Source organism: Danio rerio, chromosome 4 (genome assembly GCF_049306965.1).
Source record: "Danio rerio strain Tuebingen ecotype United States chromosome 4, GRCz12tu, whole genome shotgun sequence".
NCBI classification, from domain to species: Eukaryota; Metazoa; Chordata; class Actinopteri; order Cypriniformes; family Danionidae; genus Danio; species Danio rerio.
In genome coordinates this window covers 57045001-57061934 of record NC_133179.1, presented here as the reverse complement: position 1 = coordinate 57061934, position 16934 = coordinate 57045001, and the positions used below count along the sequence as shown (strand labels likewise).

Below are 16934 nucleotides of genomic sequence, written 5' to 3'. Positions count from 1 at the left end.
ACACTTGACAGCTGTCATTGCTTACGGCCACACCACCCTGAGGGGGCTATAGAGCAAACAGGAAGTGAGTTGGCAGCAGTAAGGAGAGAAAGGCTCTCCCCATTTTGTTTGTCTACCTTTTTGTTTATTGACCTTGAGTGTTTTTGTTTGTTTGTTTTCTTTTTGTCTTTAAAAACCACCTAACAGCAGCATTTTGCTGACTGAAGGGTGGTTATGTAGTGTGTTTTATTTTTAATCATGGACAGATTCCCCGGCAACGACATGGAGATGGAGGGACTTGCAAGAAAGGATAAAGAAAATGGGCTGGATAATAGACGGAGAGGTAAAGAAAATGGACTTGACAACAGACAAAGAGATAAATAAAATGAAGAGCCCGGCCAACGAAGAGGTGAGAAAGGTAAGGATAAGCAAGAGGTACAAAGAAGAGTATGCACAAAGGAAGCAACAGTAACTGTAGAAGTAGAAAATGTAAAAGATGCAAGAAGATTTGATATAACCAAAGCAGTCACGGAGCTGATTGGAGAAGGAAGAATGCTGGCGGTGAGACCCAAACAAACAAAGGGAGTATGAAGTAACAATGGAGACTGAAGATGACACCGAAATTTTAATAGACAATGGATTGACAATTAAAGGAGTGAAATCTGAAGTACGGAGGTTACAAAACAGAGACTATGTTGTTTCGTTCAAGCATCTGCCTGTTTACCTAGCAAATGAAGAAATTTTAAGCAAGCTAGAGAGATGGGGAGTTTTCCCCATATCTAAAATTAAAAGAAGATTGTATCCTGGCACAAACATAGAAGATGGAACAAGGTTTGTAAAAAACAGATTTCCGGAAGAGATGGTCTCCTTACCATACAGTACCAAAATCGAGACGGCGGAAGCGCCACAGCACTTTAGAGTCATGCACACCAATCAGGTAAAAACCAGTCGACTATGCATGAGCTCAGAAAATGTGATGAAGGAACGCCCAGAATTCAGGTGCTTCAAATGTGACGAAAGGGGACATTTCGCAAGGACCTGTACAGCTGTGTCGGGCCCGGATTGTAAATTGGCCCTAATACCTGCAGGGAGCTTGTCACGCTGAGTTGGCTTTGTCCGCTCGATTGACCAACGCGTACGCCTTGTTTTATCCTTGTTTTATCCTTGTTTTATGGCTCTCTGCTCACTGGATGACCCATGATACTAGGGCGTGGATCTGTCAAATGTCATGACTTGACGTTGTACGAGGATTTGACGAAAAAATTCCCTGCAAACCTTAAACGACAGACGTCTGCAAAAGATTGCAGTTCTTGAAACAAAGTTACCTCTGATCCGAGCAGAAGCGTTCGCTTACTCAATGGCAGAAAAAATGATGACCTTTCACACGGTCTACATTCGTTCTGTCAGTAACAGCGGCCGGCCGGCAAATAAAATTCTGACATTCCACAGGGCACACTCGCTTGGCGGACAAAAGCCACCGGGGGCTCTCTTTGCGTGTTCCTTCACCTGGTCAAACCGCTTTGAGGGGGGACCTTTCGAGTAGTTTTCGGCGTCAGAACAGACTCTTCTAGCGACGGGTGGGCAGGCCTTCCACAGGCGCGCGGCTCTACTGAAGCAAAAGAGGCTTGGCAAAAGACGAGGAAGAGAGGGAAGCGCCGCTCCAGCCGGGTCCGACGCTACTGCCTGAACTCTGTCTTGAACCACTGTACTCAGGGGAGAGCGCGAACGCAGTCCCCCACTACCAGAAATTATGACGTCGAGATTCCAACATTTGGGGAATTCGCAGGGGTCAGCGTGGCCAGAGTGCAATGGCCAAGCCTCGCCCTGGGTGAACCACCTTCTTGATCATGGTATCTCCCCTGCCAGGTAGGTATGAGTTGCCGGGTAGCGCAAATGGCAGCCGCCGTTTTCTATCGGCCGTACTCCAGGGCGGTGATGCCCAGCAACCGAGCATGGGGAATGGGCCAGCAACCCCTGTCCCCTGACGGCGCTGTACTTGCAGCAGACGTGCCTGTGCCTGCAAACCACTCGCTAGTAACTGTGGCAACGCATGAAGAGTTTGAGCTTCCTCCAGATGCTTGCTTTGTGTTTTGTCATCAGTTGGGGCTGCCAACACATGGATTCCACTGGACGCACTCGATCTGGGGATAACAGACCCTCTATGGGGGGAGGGGAGGGGATCCTCCTGTTCTTTCTTTCTTTTCCTCCATCTGTTTTCTTTCTCTACAGATGTCGTTTTTCTCTGCTTAGTTTCTGATTTGGTCTATTTGGACATGTCGACCTCCTGCTTTGCTGCGGTTCGGACCGCCTTTGCCTAGAGCTCCGTGCTTTGCACTCTTGCCTTGTATATTTTGTGTCCTGTTTTCTTACGTCAGCCTATCAGCACAGTGCTCAAACGACATAGCTTGAAGAACACGACGGGATCTACAAACGTTCCGCAAAAGAATTTCACTGACGAAAGCGGAAGCGCTAACGAAACAACCTCTCGCTGCAAGCACCTTACATTCCTGGGACGGGAAACCACCGACGGCTGGCTGCGAAATTGCCTCTGGTTCAGATTGGTTTAGAACCGTCCCTCTGCCTAAAACGCCACAGACGTCTGCAAAAGATTGCAGTTCTTGAAACAAAGTTACCTCTGATCCGAGCAGAAGCGTTCGCTTACTTAATGGCAGATAAAATGATGACCTTTCACACGGTCTGCATTCGTTCCATCAGTAACAGCGGCAGGCCGGCAAATAAAATCCTGACATTCCACAGGGCACACTCGCTTGGCGGACAAAAGCCACCGGGGGCTCTCTTTGCGTGTTCCTTCACCTGGTCAAACCGCTTTGAGGGGGGACCTTTCGAGTAGTTTTCGGCGTCAGAACAGACTCTTCCAGCGACGGGTGGGCAGGCCTTCCACAGGCGTGCGCAGCTCTACTGGAGCAAAAGAGGCTTGGCAAAGGACGAGGAAGAGAGGGAAGCGCCGCTCCAGCCGGGCCCGACGCTACCGCCTGAACTCTGTCTTGAACCACTGTGCTCAGGGGAGAGCGCGAACGCAGTCCCCCACTACCAGAAATTATGCAGTCGAGATTCCCACATTTGGGGAGTTCGCAGACATCTGCCCAGGGAACGTGCAATGGTAACTGTAGACTGTAGACTCTCGTCCAACGAGAAGCCGCGATTGTCTACAGTTTGCTTAGACCCTGGGCTAATCGGAGGGATGCATTGTCTAAAGTTTAAAATCAGGGCCAATCAGCGCTGAGGATTTTCCAAAGTTTCTCTTGCTCTGAATGCTCAATTTATCAGGTCAGAAAGTTCATCTGCTGTCGAGATTAATTCGTATGTTAAAGTGATTTTGTGTGGAAAGTTATTTTTATACTGTTATATTGATGCACAGTATGTTTTGTTCACGACATGTTTGAAATATCTCACTTTTTGAGCAGTATTCGTGAGGCTGCGCCTTCAGAAAGTACACCTGTTGTTGAGATTTCGTGTGGTAAGTTATTTTTATACTGTTATATTGATGCACAATATGTTCTGGTTACATCATGTTCGAAGTTTTTCACTCTTTGTGCAGCATTTTGTCTTTGTTCGTGAGGCTGCGCTGTCAGCAAGTACACCTGTCATAGTGATTTAGAGCGGTAGGTTATTTTTATCCTGTTCTGATAAACAGTATGTTTTGCTCACATCACATTTAAAATATTTCACTGTGTGTGCAGTATTTTGTCTGTGTGCCTGACGCTGCGCTGTCAGACGTTCATCCATTACAGAGATTTTGTGCGGTAAGTTATTTTTATTGTTACATTAATGCTAAGGTCACATCATGTTTAAAATATCTCATTCTTTGTGCAGTGTTTGGTCTGTGCTGGTGACGCTGTGTCGTCAGAAAGTTCACCTGTCCTAGAGATTTCGTGTTGTAGGTTATTTTTATACTGTGATATTACTTATATGTATATATGGCTGCACAAAACCTGAAAAAGTTTAGCTTATGTATTATTTTCAACGCTCGTGTCGGTTTGATAGCTCCATTCACATAGTAAACAGTTGTTTCATTAAAATATAGCAACCATCATGCTAATAAATAAATATCCCTTCATATACAGCAATATATGTGACCATGACAATTATTATCATTATTTGTTACTATGAGAAGTAAAGAACATTTTAAGATCTTAGCTGGGACAAAACATATGATCCAAAATTTGAGCAAATGAGCAAAATTTGAGCATATGAGCAAAATTTACTCAGCAGCAGAGTAAAGTTAATGAGCCGATGATGAGTTTAATTAAGTGATGATTGAGGACTGATGATGAACACCTGCTGTTAATATGCAGAAACAGAAGAGAAGCAGCAGCAGCTAGGCTCATTGCTTACCTGATTGACTTTATTTCTGTCAGATGTTCAAAAAATCCATATGAGACTGTGGCGAGGGGGCGTGGCCGAGAGCCGTGGGAACGGAGTAAGGCCACCGCGTAAGTGGATACACCTGCGGTGCGCACCTGCCTCGGATCCCACGGAAGGAGCTCTGGACCATAAAAGGAGGAACTATGGCAGAGGAAGCCGAGAGAGGACCGGGCCCGGACATATTTTACTTTTGCTTTCAGTTTGACGGCAGTCTTCGTGAGGAGCTGCCGTCCGTCCGTTTTGGTTTAGACACGGAGACTGCCGTCCCTGTTATTAATAAATATTTTAAAACTGCGTTGGTTCTCCGCCTCCTTCTTTCTGGCGGCCAAAGGGCCATGAACTTTATTACAGTGGTGCCGAAGCCCGGGAGAAGGAGGGACGCGTTGTCCAGATGCCCTTGCCGCTGAGAGAGGGGCGAGTGTTTGGGAGTTAACCAGAGTGGGGGAGAAACCTGTTCGTCTGCCCAGAGTGCCGGGGCGGCCTGAGGCTGGCGAGGAAAGGATCTGCCTGCTGCCGTCTCCCAGCATGGGGAGGAGCAGGAGACGCAGGGCTCACCACCGAAGGGGAAAGTGCTGAAGGGAGCCATCCCACAGAACCCGGGGGAGTTGCCGCGATCCACCATGATGCCAGAGCCTGCATCCATCCACGGAAGCGGAGCAGGAGACCAGAGATGCCGCCAGCCAGCCAGGAGAACCGCCGCCGGACGCCAGAAGACAGACGGGTGGATAGATTCCTCCACAGGGCTCCCAGCACGTCATCGCATCTCTCAGCTGGTGGAGGACCGAGTGGCAGCGTGTCTGGAGAACCGAACCCCAATTTTTTTTTTCATTTTCCTCTCTCCCCTTTCCTGGTGTACTCTGTCTTTCCTTTTTTTTCATCTCCTGTTCTCTCGGCCCATCTCATATAGGTCTCGCAGGGGCTGTGGCGCCAACCCCCCCATTGTCTCCGTGAGGAGCTGCCGTCCCTGTTATTAATAAATATTTTTAAACTACGTCGGTTCTCCGCCTCCTTCTCGGTTCTCGCGGCCAAAGGGCCGTGAACTTTATTACAGAGACTTTTAGTGAAGTCCAGTGTTGTAATGAGAAACTAAATCATTTGGTGATGAAAGGTTAGTAATTTCAGGAAGAGAGTTAATACTAGCAAAAAAAGGATTCTAAATTAATATGTTTTATGTTACGGAAGGAAATAGTACGGAGAGATTTGGTGGAAGAAAGAGAGAGTGCAAAATTAAATCAGAGGAGAAAATTATCCGTTATAGGGAGTTCCTCAGCAGAGAGGTCAATGGGTGAAACACCAGAGCAGCAGATGAGGTTGAGGGTGTGTCCTTTAGAGTGTGTGGGAACATTGACATGCTGTTGAAGTCCAAAGCTCTCAAGACAGGATATAAAATCTCTTGTAAGGGAGTTATTAAAATTATCCACATGAATATTAAAATCTCCTAAAACCATAATATTAGGTGAGAGGGTGGTAATATGTGTTAAAAAGCAGCAAAGTCATTTAGAAATTCATTATTTAGTTTGGGTGGACAATAAATTATGGAAACATTTGTAGGTGTGGATCCAGAAAGTTTTGAAATCATAGATTCGAATGAAGGAATAATGTGAAAATGTTTTTAAAGGAAAATGGGAAAGATTTTCAAGAATGTTTTCTCAAAAATTTCTACATTTGTTTCAGAAACAAAGTGCATAAAAGACCAGTTTCAGAACAATTTTGGAAAAAAATATTTGTGGAAATAGACAAAGAGGGAATCTGGAAGAATTTAAAATGGAAATATTTAGACGCAAAAATTGAAACGTTGGATTATTTCATCAGACATAATGTTATTTTCACTGAAACAAAACTGGCACAAATTGGAAGCAGTGAGAATGCATTATGCAAAATATGTGGACTGGAAAATGAAGGTATTATGCATTTGTTTTTAAAATGTGTTGAATTTAATACATTTATGGCAAAGTTAAAAGAAAGTATTAAACAAATGATGAAAAGTAAAACTGATTGAGGAGGAGACAGAATGGTATAAAATATTTTTATTTGGTTTTAATTAGGGATGCAACGATATGGATTTTTTGGCTGATACCGATAACTGATAATTCTTCAGACTTGGAGGCCGATAGCCGATATGTATAGGCCGATAATAATAAATATTTTAAATTGTTATATTTTTATACAGCAAACTTCATAAAAGATTGAACTGCTCTTATGAACTGAATAGTCTATACTTGAAGCAAAAAAGATATGATTTCGAAATTGCAAGGTGTCAACATCGGATCGATAACGATAATCTTAAAAATAGCATTTATCGGACAATAACGATATGGGCGCCGATATATCGTGCATCCCTAGTTTTAATGGAAGTAAAACAAGAATTGCCTATTTGTTTCTATCAGTTGCAAGAACTGTAATTTGAGAAAGGAGAAACATTGTTAAAAATAAACATGCTAAAATGGAGTTATGGACAATGTATAAAAGAAACTGGAAAACTATATTAAAACTGTGGAACAATATTTTAGAATGGAAGAAAAAGAGACTGAATTTTACAAAACGTTTATGTTGAATACTCCTTATATTACGTACTCACTAGATGGTTTGAAAATAGATTTGCCAGAATGATTATGCTTGTTGTTTTCCTGTTTTGAAACCAACATAATGTCATAAGGAATGTTTGTAAATGATATTTTTATATGCTTCTGAACTGATGTTTTGAAAAAAAAAAAACATATACTTGGATCGATACAGAGAAGATTAGCATGGCCCCTGCGCAAAGGAACCTGATGGATCTTCTCTGTCCCCACCCTGCGGCCCCCAGCGATCCTCTCGACGTCACATGGCCTTGGACTGCAGGGTAGTGACCCCTGAACCCCATTGGGGTCACCTGTGGCCTTGAAGGGTGCTCATGCTTGCTGAAATTAAAGAAATGCCCAATATGGTAAAAAATCAAAGGCGGGCCCAGGGGCGGGCTGGCAGGCTACCTGAAACTGGCATAACAAGTAGCCATGTGCTTTCTGGGGTATGACAGGTGCATATTAAGTAGCCATGTGGACAGCTGTCATTGTATAGCAGGCAATCAAGAATGTGTATTACAATGTAACTGAATAATTTGAAAAAGAAAATTCATTTTAAAGGAGTTACATTTAATAATAAAAAAAGTATATTTTGTAATAAATGTATTCAAATATCTTTAAATATTGTATGTTTATTTACAACATAGCTAGCTAAAATGTTTCTATAATTATGACTTATATTTTATATTTTTTTAAGTAATAAAATATTTTAATAGTTCAATAATAAAACATACTGAAATATTGACTTTTAAATTGAATATTGTATAGGGTAACTGATGTTAAATTAAAACATTCAGTTTAAGGTTACCTAACATTTAGGTAACTTATTTATTAATATTGAATAGCATGTAATAAAATATTTAAACAAAATGATCATAGTACCTAAAAATATTAGGTTATAGGATATAAAAATATATATCTATAATATATATAATAATTAAAATATATTATAATTAAAAGAGTCTAAAATATAAATATTAGGCATTAATATTTAAATAGGTTTACTATTACTTTTAAGTTTAATAAATTAAGAATATAATTAAATATATTTTAAAGTTGTATTTTATTTACTTTAATTTTCACAGTTACATTAACATATACACATAATTTTTAGGTGTTACTGCATTTATATTGAACATTTACTTAAGTTTAATTTACAATATAATTTTATACCACAATTGTTTTTTACTGTTAGGTAAACTCTATTTTTTATAACTTGTTTATCAATAAAATACAGGACCCTTAAATTACACAATGATAATGTTAAAGCCATCACATGAATATGTGTACGCAGTGTATTTTTGGAAGTTTTATTTTATTAAACAAGTTCTTTAACTCTTGTTTGCAATAAACGAATAGAAAAAAATTATTTAAAGTGTAATATAAATTAAGTTATTTGAGTCACAACAGATAACCCACTCTTGGGATACTGTAGCTACTGAACAAATATCTTATAAAAAAAAGAAAAGAAAAAAAGCTGAAACATACTCAGAGATTAGAAAAAGTTTATTTACACAAAATATATAACTATTTATACTTTTAACATATTAGGGCTGTACAATATAGTGAAATATTAATTTTGTTATCACAACAGTATATGGGATATAAAAATCACAAACGTATGATAAATTATTATTTTATAAACTACCTTCCCAGTAGTTGCTGCTCAGCTATTTGCTTGAGCAGCTCAAAGCTTAACCCAGAGCTAAAAATCAACACTAACTGCAAAAGTTAAGAAAAAAGAAAATGACAACAGCCAATCACCTTGACAGTGTTTTTAGACTTAAAATTTTTAGAATTAGGAGTTAAATTGCATCTAAAAATGATCTTTTATCCGTTTAATATTAAGTAAATTATTTATTAACACACACACAAAAAGCTGCATTTTTCTAGGGAAATGTTATTTTAGAAGTAATCAAATTTTTCTAAGGTATCATAAAGCCCTAAAACATATACAAGTATATATATATATATATATATATATATATATATATATATATATATATATATATATATATATATATATATATATATATTTATTTATTTTTTATTTTTATTTATTTTTTTAAACAAAATAAACATTTAGAACAAATGTACAAAATTGGTCATTTTTATAGTCTATTTTGTCTCTCCTTTTTTAACTTCCTCCATCCACTGCGCCACAGTTTTCCCAGAAGCCTTTGCACAAAAGTGGACGCCTCTGAACTGGCTATGGCCAAATTCTTTAGTTTTTGGCTGGCCACACTTTTGGCATAGGAACTGCTGAGGTGCTTGTCTTTTTCGGGGAGTCAAACCTTGAGCTGCTGCTGCAGCGGCTGCCTCCGCCAACTTTTTCCGCCGCCACGCTGTGGTCTTTGGCACCCTCTTTTCATCTGGCGCAGCAACTGGTGCGAGTACTCCAACAACAGTAACAGGCGCAGCACCAGCAGGAACAGAAAGAGGCACAGCACCAGCAGGAACAGGAACAGGTGCAGCACCAGCAGGAACAGGTGCAGCACCAGCAGGAACAGGTGCAGCACCAGCAGGAAAAGCAACAGTCTTAGCAAAGCCTGCAGAAGATGATTCAAGTGCTGCGGTAAATGCAAGTGCTGCAAAAGGTGCTGATGTGGAGGCAGGTGTGAGGTAAGTGGCTGTGCCAGGAGAGACATGAGGACCAGGTTTGACAGATGCTGCCACTGTGCCCACAGGAGGCGGTCGGCCTCGAGAACGCGGTGCTGCCTGTCCAGACGCATCCTGCGGTATTGCAGACTCGAAACACGAGTGTCCGTGCTGGACTGCTTCCGGCAGTTTTTGTAGCACCGGTGGGAGCGGTACAGGGGCCACCAGAGGAGCAGAGAACGCCTCGATGTCCTGCTGCAAAACCTCCCTCTCTTGCGTCTTTGTTCGTGCGTTGAACCTATGAACAGAAAAGACAATAGTTAGTATAGGTGTCAAATTATTTTGAATATGAAAGGAGACACAAACAAGAACAATAAATACTGAACCTACCACTGTGAGATGGTAAGCTGGTTCAGCTCAAACAGTTTTAATTTAGTTTGAGCCATGATTCCGGGGCTGCCCAAGACTACATCACGGATCTTCCTGTAGTCCCTTAGAATGGCAGCCCATCGGTTCACACGAACTCCGGAGATGGTTTGCCCGGCAGGGTGGATTCTGCAGAGAGCCAGGCAGATAGCTTCCACTAGACGGCTTGCACTGGGCCACTGTGCAGGTCCACCTTCACCAAGGAAGCATCTGTGAAATAAAAAGGGACATACCATAAGACACATATCAGTCAACCACATCAATAACGCTGGTTCCAAGACTTGCTATGAATAGAAAAAAAAAAAACAGAATACAAAAAAAGCTACCTCTTTAGACTATCTGTGCCAGGGGTTACATTGGTCTTCGAATGGCTGACCTTAAAGCGACCCTTCAGCAGTTTGTCACGGTGGCGGGGGGGATAGATGAGAGGTCCCTTGTCATGATCTGCTAGGTGGTTCCACAGCATGACAATCTTATCTACCATACTCTGCGTGACAAACCCCTGATGCCGCAGGTCAACCAGACAGTCAGCCAGTCTAATGACATGGTCATATCCAGGTTGGCCATCTGGTCCCACACTCTCCATCTGTACATGAAAACAAACAAACAAATTAATAAATAAATAAATGTACCAATATGAAATGACTTTTTATTAAATTTTACTCAAAGTTAGCCATTCCTTTGTTGTAAAATTAAATATCAGAATCATCACGTATCATGACATCACAGTGTACACAGTGTGTTTGAGTGTTCATTGACCTGGCTCTGACTGGACGACGCAGGAGAGGAAGACACAGCTGCTGGGTCTGTCTGGGATGAGGGCTGAGAGGGGTTTTGGAGGTTGCCCTCAAGCTCCATAAATTCAGTGGGCTCGTCGAGGTATGCATCCTCAAACCCCTCATCGCCCTCCAGATCAGCCAGTAGGTCTTCATCCTGAAGGTCATCGGGAACATCAGGATCTTTAGCCAGGTCTTCCTCTAGAGCTCTATTGGTCTGAGAATACAAGTATTCCACACCAATAAGCTCTCCTGTAGAAATACAGAGTTTATTGCATAAATGCTTTAAATAATGAAATGGCTGGAAAACAGCTAAAATAAAATGTCTGCATTAATGCAATACCTGTATATTCACCGGGGCTGGTGTAATCCTGCACCAGTTTCTGTCCCAGGAGCTGCTGGCTCAGTATATTGCAGTACTGCAGCAGCTGGCCACCGTAGCAGATGTTCTCTCTGCGGGCACCCTCTACTGCAGCGACCCCACGTGCCTCATTCCACTGCACCAGGCCTTCCAGCAGGTACATTTGAAATGCAAAGCATTTGCACTTGTACCTAAAAACAAATTTAGAAATGATTGTAAAATCATAGTACAAACACACAAATAAACAACAAGTGGCATTCTTTGGGTAATGTTAACCTGGGACGAAGCGATTTAGGTGCAGGTGGAATGACTCCAGAGATGTGGAGCCACGTGCACAGCGATACACTGGCAGAATGACCCCCTCCCTGGTCACCTGCCCTGTTTTCCTGTACAGCTGTACACCTGGCGGGTCCTGGATGCAATGAACGTGGCGCTGCTGGGTCTGCCAGATCTCTTGCATCCTCTCCTGGTCCAGAAGTCTAATCCCCATGGTGTCAGTGGCCCCCATGAAGTCTTGTAGCAGCTTCTCAAGAAGCTGCATGGTCTCCTGGGCCCCTCGAGTGCGGCGGGGGCAATGCTTTGCCAGTTCTTTGGCAGTGGGCTGGCAGCCTGTCAACCGCTTGGCCTCCATTAGCCTCTCCACATCTGAAGCATCCCATTCAAAGATGCAAGCAGTGAGGCGCTTCATGAAGGGTGCATAAAGCGGGTGGCTGTCTGTGGTCACTCCAACGGTAAACCGCCGCATGAAGTGCCACACATCCAGCCTGACAATGAGCTGGTCCCACTCGCTAAACATTGCAGCCGCCTTTCCTTTCCCAGTGGCAGAGCAACAGTCCCGGTCCACATAGAGAAGTTGGGGAGGAACTTCTCCAGCTCTCCGGTAGCGCTCCACGAGTCCAGAGCACATGGGAAGCAGGCCATCACCCTCTGCCTCAGTGAGGACACACATGAGAACCTGGCCAAACTCGTTGCCCACATCTGTGACCCATGCTGCAGTGCCAGCAGCCTCATCAGCCAGTTTCTTAGTGACCTAATACAGGATGAAATATAGTAATATTATAGAAGACCTGTTGTTTTACGGTTGGAAAATAACATATTGTGACAAATAAATTAAATAACAAAACAGTAATGTGGCAATGATGTTATCAGTGTGTGTATTTTTACCTTTTTAGTGGAATCCATCTTTAGGATGGTTCCATAGATGGAGGTCACCCTAGCCTTTAGTTCAGGCAGCCGTGTCAGTACATCTTTAGCATACACTGACAGCAGCCATGACGGACAAGGCACAGGCACCATCTGAGGTAGCCGGGCAGCGAGACTGCTGGGATCTGTGGTGCAGTCTGGGAACTTCCCAACCACAGAGAGATAATGGGTTGTCTGGGCAATCCATTGCTCTCTGTGCCTGACACACAGGCTTCGGTAGGCAGACGTTGCACTGTTCACAATCTCCTTATCACAGGACAGCCTATATAATAAAAAATACACACAAAAAGGCAGCTAAATATCAGACTAATCAGAACAGACATTTTTCCATGTTAAAACTAGTGCTGTCAAACAAATAATCTTGTTTAGTTAGTATTTATTTAATATATTATATGCATTTCATTTATTGTATGTGTGTGTGGAGGTGAAATATATATATATAAAATCATAATAAATGTGCCAACCTGTAGGTCAAGACTGCAGGAAACATTTCCCTGTGGACAGGATCAAGCTGGCTAAGAATATCTTGAGACCAGGCTGCTAGCTTTTTTTTGCAGGACCTGCATTCAAGATATTCTGTAGCCATGTAGTACCAGCCACTGACGTCCAAGACTTTCCTGACCGTCCTGTACAGTCCACACGCCGTCATCGGGAAACCAAGACGCCGACAGTTAGGCTGTGAACACAGCAGCCGGTATGCCCACAAGCGATAAGGGACCCACAGGAACAGCCTTGCATGATAAAAGGCATCTGGTGATGAAGGAGGTTGAGAATACAAAGGACGGGGCCCAGGAGGATGCCACCAGAGACGCAAGTTTTTAGTCAGCGCCAGTCTGCCAGACTTGTCTCTGGTGAAAAGAGCCTTGCTGACCCACAAATGCTGCTCCTTGGGAAGTGTCTGTTTCCAGCCTTCTGGCAGCAGCAGCTGTAAGGGAAAGGAAAAACAGAAATCATGTACATGTCTACTTTTTTGGTGTCTGATTTTTGACTAGTCATTTTACTTACTTCCTCTGTGGGCAGAGGCTGCTTTTCTGGCGCAGCAGCTTTCGACGCAGAGGGCACAGGTTCAGGCCGGACGGGTGGTTCAGGAGCCAAGTCAGCTACAGTGCATGGCACAAAAAAAAAGGAAATGAGATACATAGAATTGGCACAATCTCTCATAGTAATACTTCTAACAGAATAAAAAATAATAATAATTTACTACTGCTAGATATTAGTACTACAATTAAGCATTAGTAACATGTTAACATTAGTTGTTGCAATGTATGTGATGATTAAAATTATTGTAATGAGATGAAGACGAGCATAAATATGTGATGATAAAAAGTTAGTTTAATGTTGAGCGGGATGAAAAATGGCGGCGGTCGGTGGTAAAAAAAAAGCAATTTGTGAGGAAAAAAGCCAGGTTAGCTACCGATGATCAGAAGGTGTAGTACACCTCCTACCTTACTGCTTCCAAAACCATCCAGCTGAAAGCTGCTAATACATAATAACAAACCAGGTTATATAACGTACAATAGCCCAGTAGGGCATATAAATGTACAATAACACAGTATTCTTAAATTAAAGGGCAAATTTAAACCCACGTAATTCCCACCTGAAACATCCATGTGTGACACTATGGCAAGCAGAGCTTCATCAGATGGTTCTTCCTCAGGAGCTGAGCTGGAGGCAGCAACTGTTAACATAAGGATAAACAGCATTAAGTCATCTTTATTTAAATTGTGCTTAACACAATAAAAATTGTTTTCAAAGCACTTTACAGTTTGCAAACATTCTGGAAAAATGACAAAATCACTTTAAAGCAAGGTCAAGTCATTACTGTTCAGTGCTGTTTCAAAAGCTGCGTTAAGTTTATACAGCAATTATAATAAAAACAAAATGAAGTCACGTAAAATTCATGCCTGGAGGTGCTGATCCTGGCAGCATCTCAGCATCTCTTCTCCTTATATATTTCTGGAAAAGTTCCATCTTTGTGCCAGGTCTGGAACTCTGCCTTTTTACCCACTTGACAAATCTGAAAATAGAGAGAACACCTTTGAAAAACACTACACTTGGAGAGACAAACACTATACTGTATGTTACTGTCTGAATCCTCTGTAACAGATGTCAACCCATACCCTTTTCTGTCACGGTCCGTTGCCTCATAAAGGTCCTTGAAGGACATGGCAGCAAAGTTGCCAAAACCAACAAGAACCTGGTCTTCCTGGGCTGGTGTGCCATGGCCCTCTCTGACACGGCGCTCGCTGATGGCAGCCATCATGACAGGAAACAAGCCAGCATACCGCAGCAATGCGTCTTTGTTTCCCATGATGAATGACTGGTTGGTGTCACCAGCCTCACGCTCCCGCTGATGCACGGCCAGCACCATGGCTGCATAATTAACATCGTTGGAAAGCAACCATTTAAAGGTTTTACCCCGGTACTGGCCGAACTGCAGGGCGCTTTCGCTGAGCACGAGCTGGTGACAAGACGAGTCACCACCCGCTGCTGCCACGCGAGCGATAGCCTCCTCCTTGACCCTTGCCGCAGGCCATGAACGGCCCGGAGTGGGATTTTTTCTGTAGGCAGCAGCAAGAGCTACTGCCTCAGGTGATGGTTTAAGGGTCAGCTCACCGGTGGCCTCCCTGCGAAACTGGGCACTGTAGTCCATCTACAACAGACACACACACACAAAAAATTTAACTCAAAAAGCTGAATCACCATTTCATCCATCAGCCTGCGACTGCCAAGCACCAGATCCCGGATGTGGTGGTAATTGGTCAGAATTTTAGACCACCTGGGGGTGCAAACACCAGCCTTCTTCGAAGTGGACTTGGGTACGGCAAACAGCTTTGTACAAATGGCCTCAACCAAGCAGCTGGTGCTAGGCCACTGTGCTGGACCCCCAGGATGTCCAATCAGACAGTGTTTGACGCTCTCTCCACACCTGGAGTGACTCCGGAGTGCTTCGGTGCCTTGAAGCGCCCATGTGTCAGCTGAGGCTGATGTCGAGGCTGGTAGTTGATGCACTGTTTATCAACATCCAGGAGAGCTGTCCACAGCTGGATGGCCTCTGTCACCTGCAGGTCAGTGAGGTAAGGAGCCTCACGAAGATCTAACAAGTAAGCAGCCAGATCCTGGACCTTGTCCCACCCAGCAATGCCATCAGGTCCAATGACTACTCCATGGTAAATACAAAATAAATTTAGTATATGTGGAATAAAAAAAGACTAAATCAAATAAAGTTCTTAATGTGTCTTACCTGAGCCTCAACAGAGAGACTGTCTCCAGAGTTGGATAGCTGTGACGGCAATGAGGGGGCTGGTCTAGGAAGCTGTCCTTCTCCACCAGCAGATGTGGACGGCTCAGCCAGTGATGCTGGGGACTGAGGCAGAGGCGAAGATGAGGGGCTGTTTCTGAGATCACGGCAGGGGTCATCCTCATACAGCACTGGAACTGTGATGTCCTCCATGATCTCCTCCTCAAACCCCTCATCTTGTAGATCCTCGTCATCTACTTCCTCCACCAGCCTGTCTTCCTCCTCTGGGTTCTGGAGCACCGGAGTCAGGGTTTTGCCGGTCTGGCTGTAAAGGTGCTCCATTCCCAGCAATTCACCTTAAAAAAATAAAACAATAAAAAAACATATATTAAATAAAACTAATAATAAAATAAACATTTAAATTACCATTTTGTGTAGTACATTAAAAGCTTAATGAATAACTTCCATAACAACTAATTAATGGATTTCTTGCCTGTATATGCTCCAGGAGGGTGATAGCGGTTATCCCAAGGCTTGCGTCCTGAGACATATCTTTTGGTGGACAATGAGCATTGTGTTTTTCCTCTCTCTCTCCCTGCAGGTAACTGTGTCCACCTGGTAGCAATCATTGGATCTTTCTAGAGAGGAGAGAGAGTATTTAACCTGAGCTGCACTTCAAACCAGTGTTGGTGGTGTCAAGTGCAGTGGCTGAGCTTTTCTCCAAATTCAGACCTGTTGTTTGTGAGAGCTTTACAGATATGATTTGGCTTAATAAGCTACTGTGTGGTGAAGATATTGGAGTCAGACTTCTAATTTCTATGATCTTCTTGATAACATCTAATAATTCACCTAAAGAGAAGTGAGTCTGGTTGATTTGTTTGTTTGTTTATTTTGAGGGTTAAGTAGGAAGGTGGGTGCCATTTTGTTTTGAAATCAGTTTTCCCCTGCTTTTGTTTAGAAAAAGGAGTTAGTTTGTTTATGTATTTTTGTTTCTTTTATTTCAGATTAGCAAGAGAATATATTAGGGGTTAGCTTGTTTTTGTTTGTTGTTTTGGCCTTGCCCCGTTCTGAATTAAAACCCTGTTTTTCTTTGTTATATTATGATATATGTAAATAAACTTCTCTTTTTCTTGATTTGATCTTGTGTCTAAGTTTTTTAGCCATTCTGTTTGAGGATATGAGTTCTCTCTCTTATTTTTCCAGCCATTGCACATCATCCACCACCAATCATTTATTTTCTGTTGCGGTCACATCCCTAGACTCAAAAAGACCGTAACAGGCTCTAAACGCGTATGATTGGCCCGTGATTAACGAGTGACACAGACCCGATAGAGGACTCGAGAGATGAACGGATCAATTCTTTTTCCGGCTCTAAATGCGTATGATTGGCCCATGATGAACGA

The 16934-nt window shown here is 42.8% G+C and overlaps 3 protein-coding genes, 1 long non-coding RNA gene, 1 other non-coding gene and 1 pseudogene across 9 annotated transcripts in view; 2 read left to right on the top strand and 4 right to left on the bottom strand.

The window, feature by feature from the left end:
• The window catches only part of LOC137491103 (uncharacterized), a 1183352-nt gene that overhangs the window by 287864 nt on the left and 878554 nt on the right, over window positions 1-16934 (bottom strand). The window lies entirely within an intron of this gene.
• Window positions 1517-4657, top strand: LOC137491171 (uncharacterized). Its single transcript, XR_012402799.1, has 4 exons — window positions 1517-3457; window positions 3539-3602; window positions 3681-3743; window positions 4359-4657. It is a non-coding gene; the product is annotated as an uncharacterized lncRNA (long non-coding RNA).
• On the bottom strand, window positions 1690-1853 carry LOC137494465 (U1 spliceosomal RNA). The gene has a single exon (XR_011014423.1). It is a non-coding gene; the product is annotated as a U1 spliceosomal RNA (small nuclear RNA).
• Window positions 7062-7131, top strand: LOC137495126 (U6 spliceosomal RNA; annotated as a pseudogene).
• LOC100003687 (uncharacterized) lies at window positions 8964-13588 on the bottom strand. 2 transcript variants are annotated; one of them, XR_012402529.1, is made up of 9 exons: window positions 13296-13588; window positions 12755-13215; window positions 12252-12552; window positions 11364-12117; window positions 11070-11278; window positions 10710-10978; window positions 10277-10536; window positions 9915-10160; window positions 8994-9822 (listed from the first exon to the last, which is right to left on the bottom strand). XR_012402529.1 is itself a non-coding variant. In XM_073948408.1 (8 exons), exons 4-8 carry the CDS (start codon window positions 11248-11250, stop codon window positions 9045-9047), a joined length of 1734 nt encoding a protein of 577 aa, XP_073804509.1. In that variant the 5' UTR covers window positions 11251-11278; window positions 11364-12117; window positions 12252-12552; window positions 12755-13215; the 3' UTR covers window positions 8964-9044. The 2 variants fall into 2 exon arrangements, 1 of the variants encoding a protein (XP_073804509.1); XM_073948408.1 differs by lacking the exon at window positions 13296-13588 and having other exon boundaries at window positions 8964-9822.
• On the bottom strand, window positions 14102-16160 carry LOC103910719 (uncharacterized). Of its 3 annotated transcripts, XM_073948699.1 has the most exons (4): window positions 16025-16160; window positions 15535-15887; window positions 14411-14943; window positions 14102-14307 (listed from the first exon to the last, which is right to left on the bottom strand). In XM_073948699.1, the coding sequence occupies exons 1-4, from the start codon at window positions 16158-16160 to the stop codon at window positions 14178-14180; spliced, it is 1152 nt and encodes a 383-aa protein (XP_073804800.1). In that variant the 3' UTR covers window positions 14102-14177. The 3 variants fall into 3 exon arrangements, with proteins under 3 accessions (XP_073804800.1, XP_009298945.2, XP_073804801.1); XM_009300670.5 differs by lacking the exons at window positions 15535-15887; window positions 16025-16160 and adding an exon at window positions 15220-15354; XM_073948700.1 differs by lacking the exons at window positions 14102-14307; window positions 14411-14943 and adding an exon at window positions 15305-15450.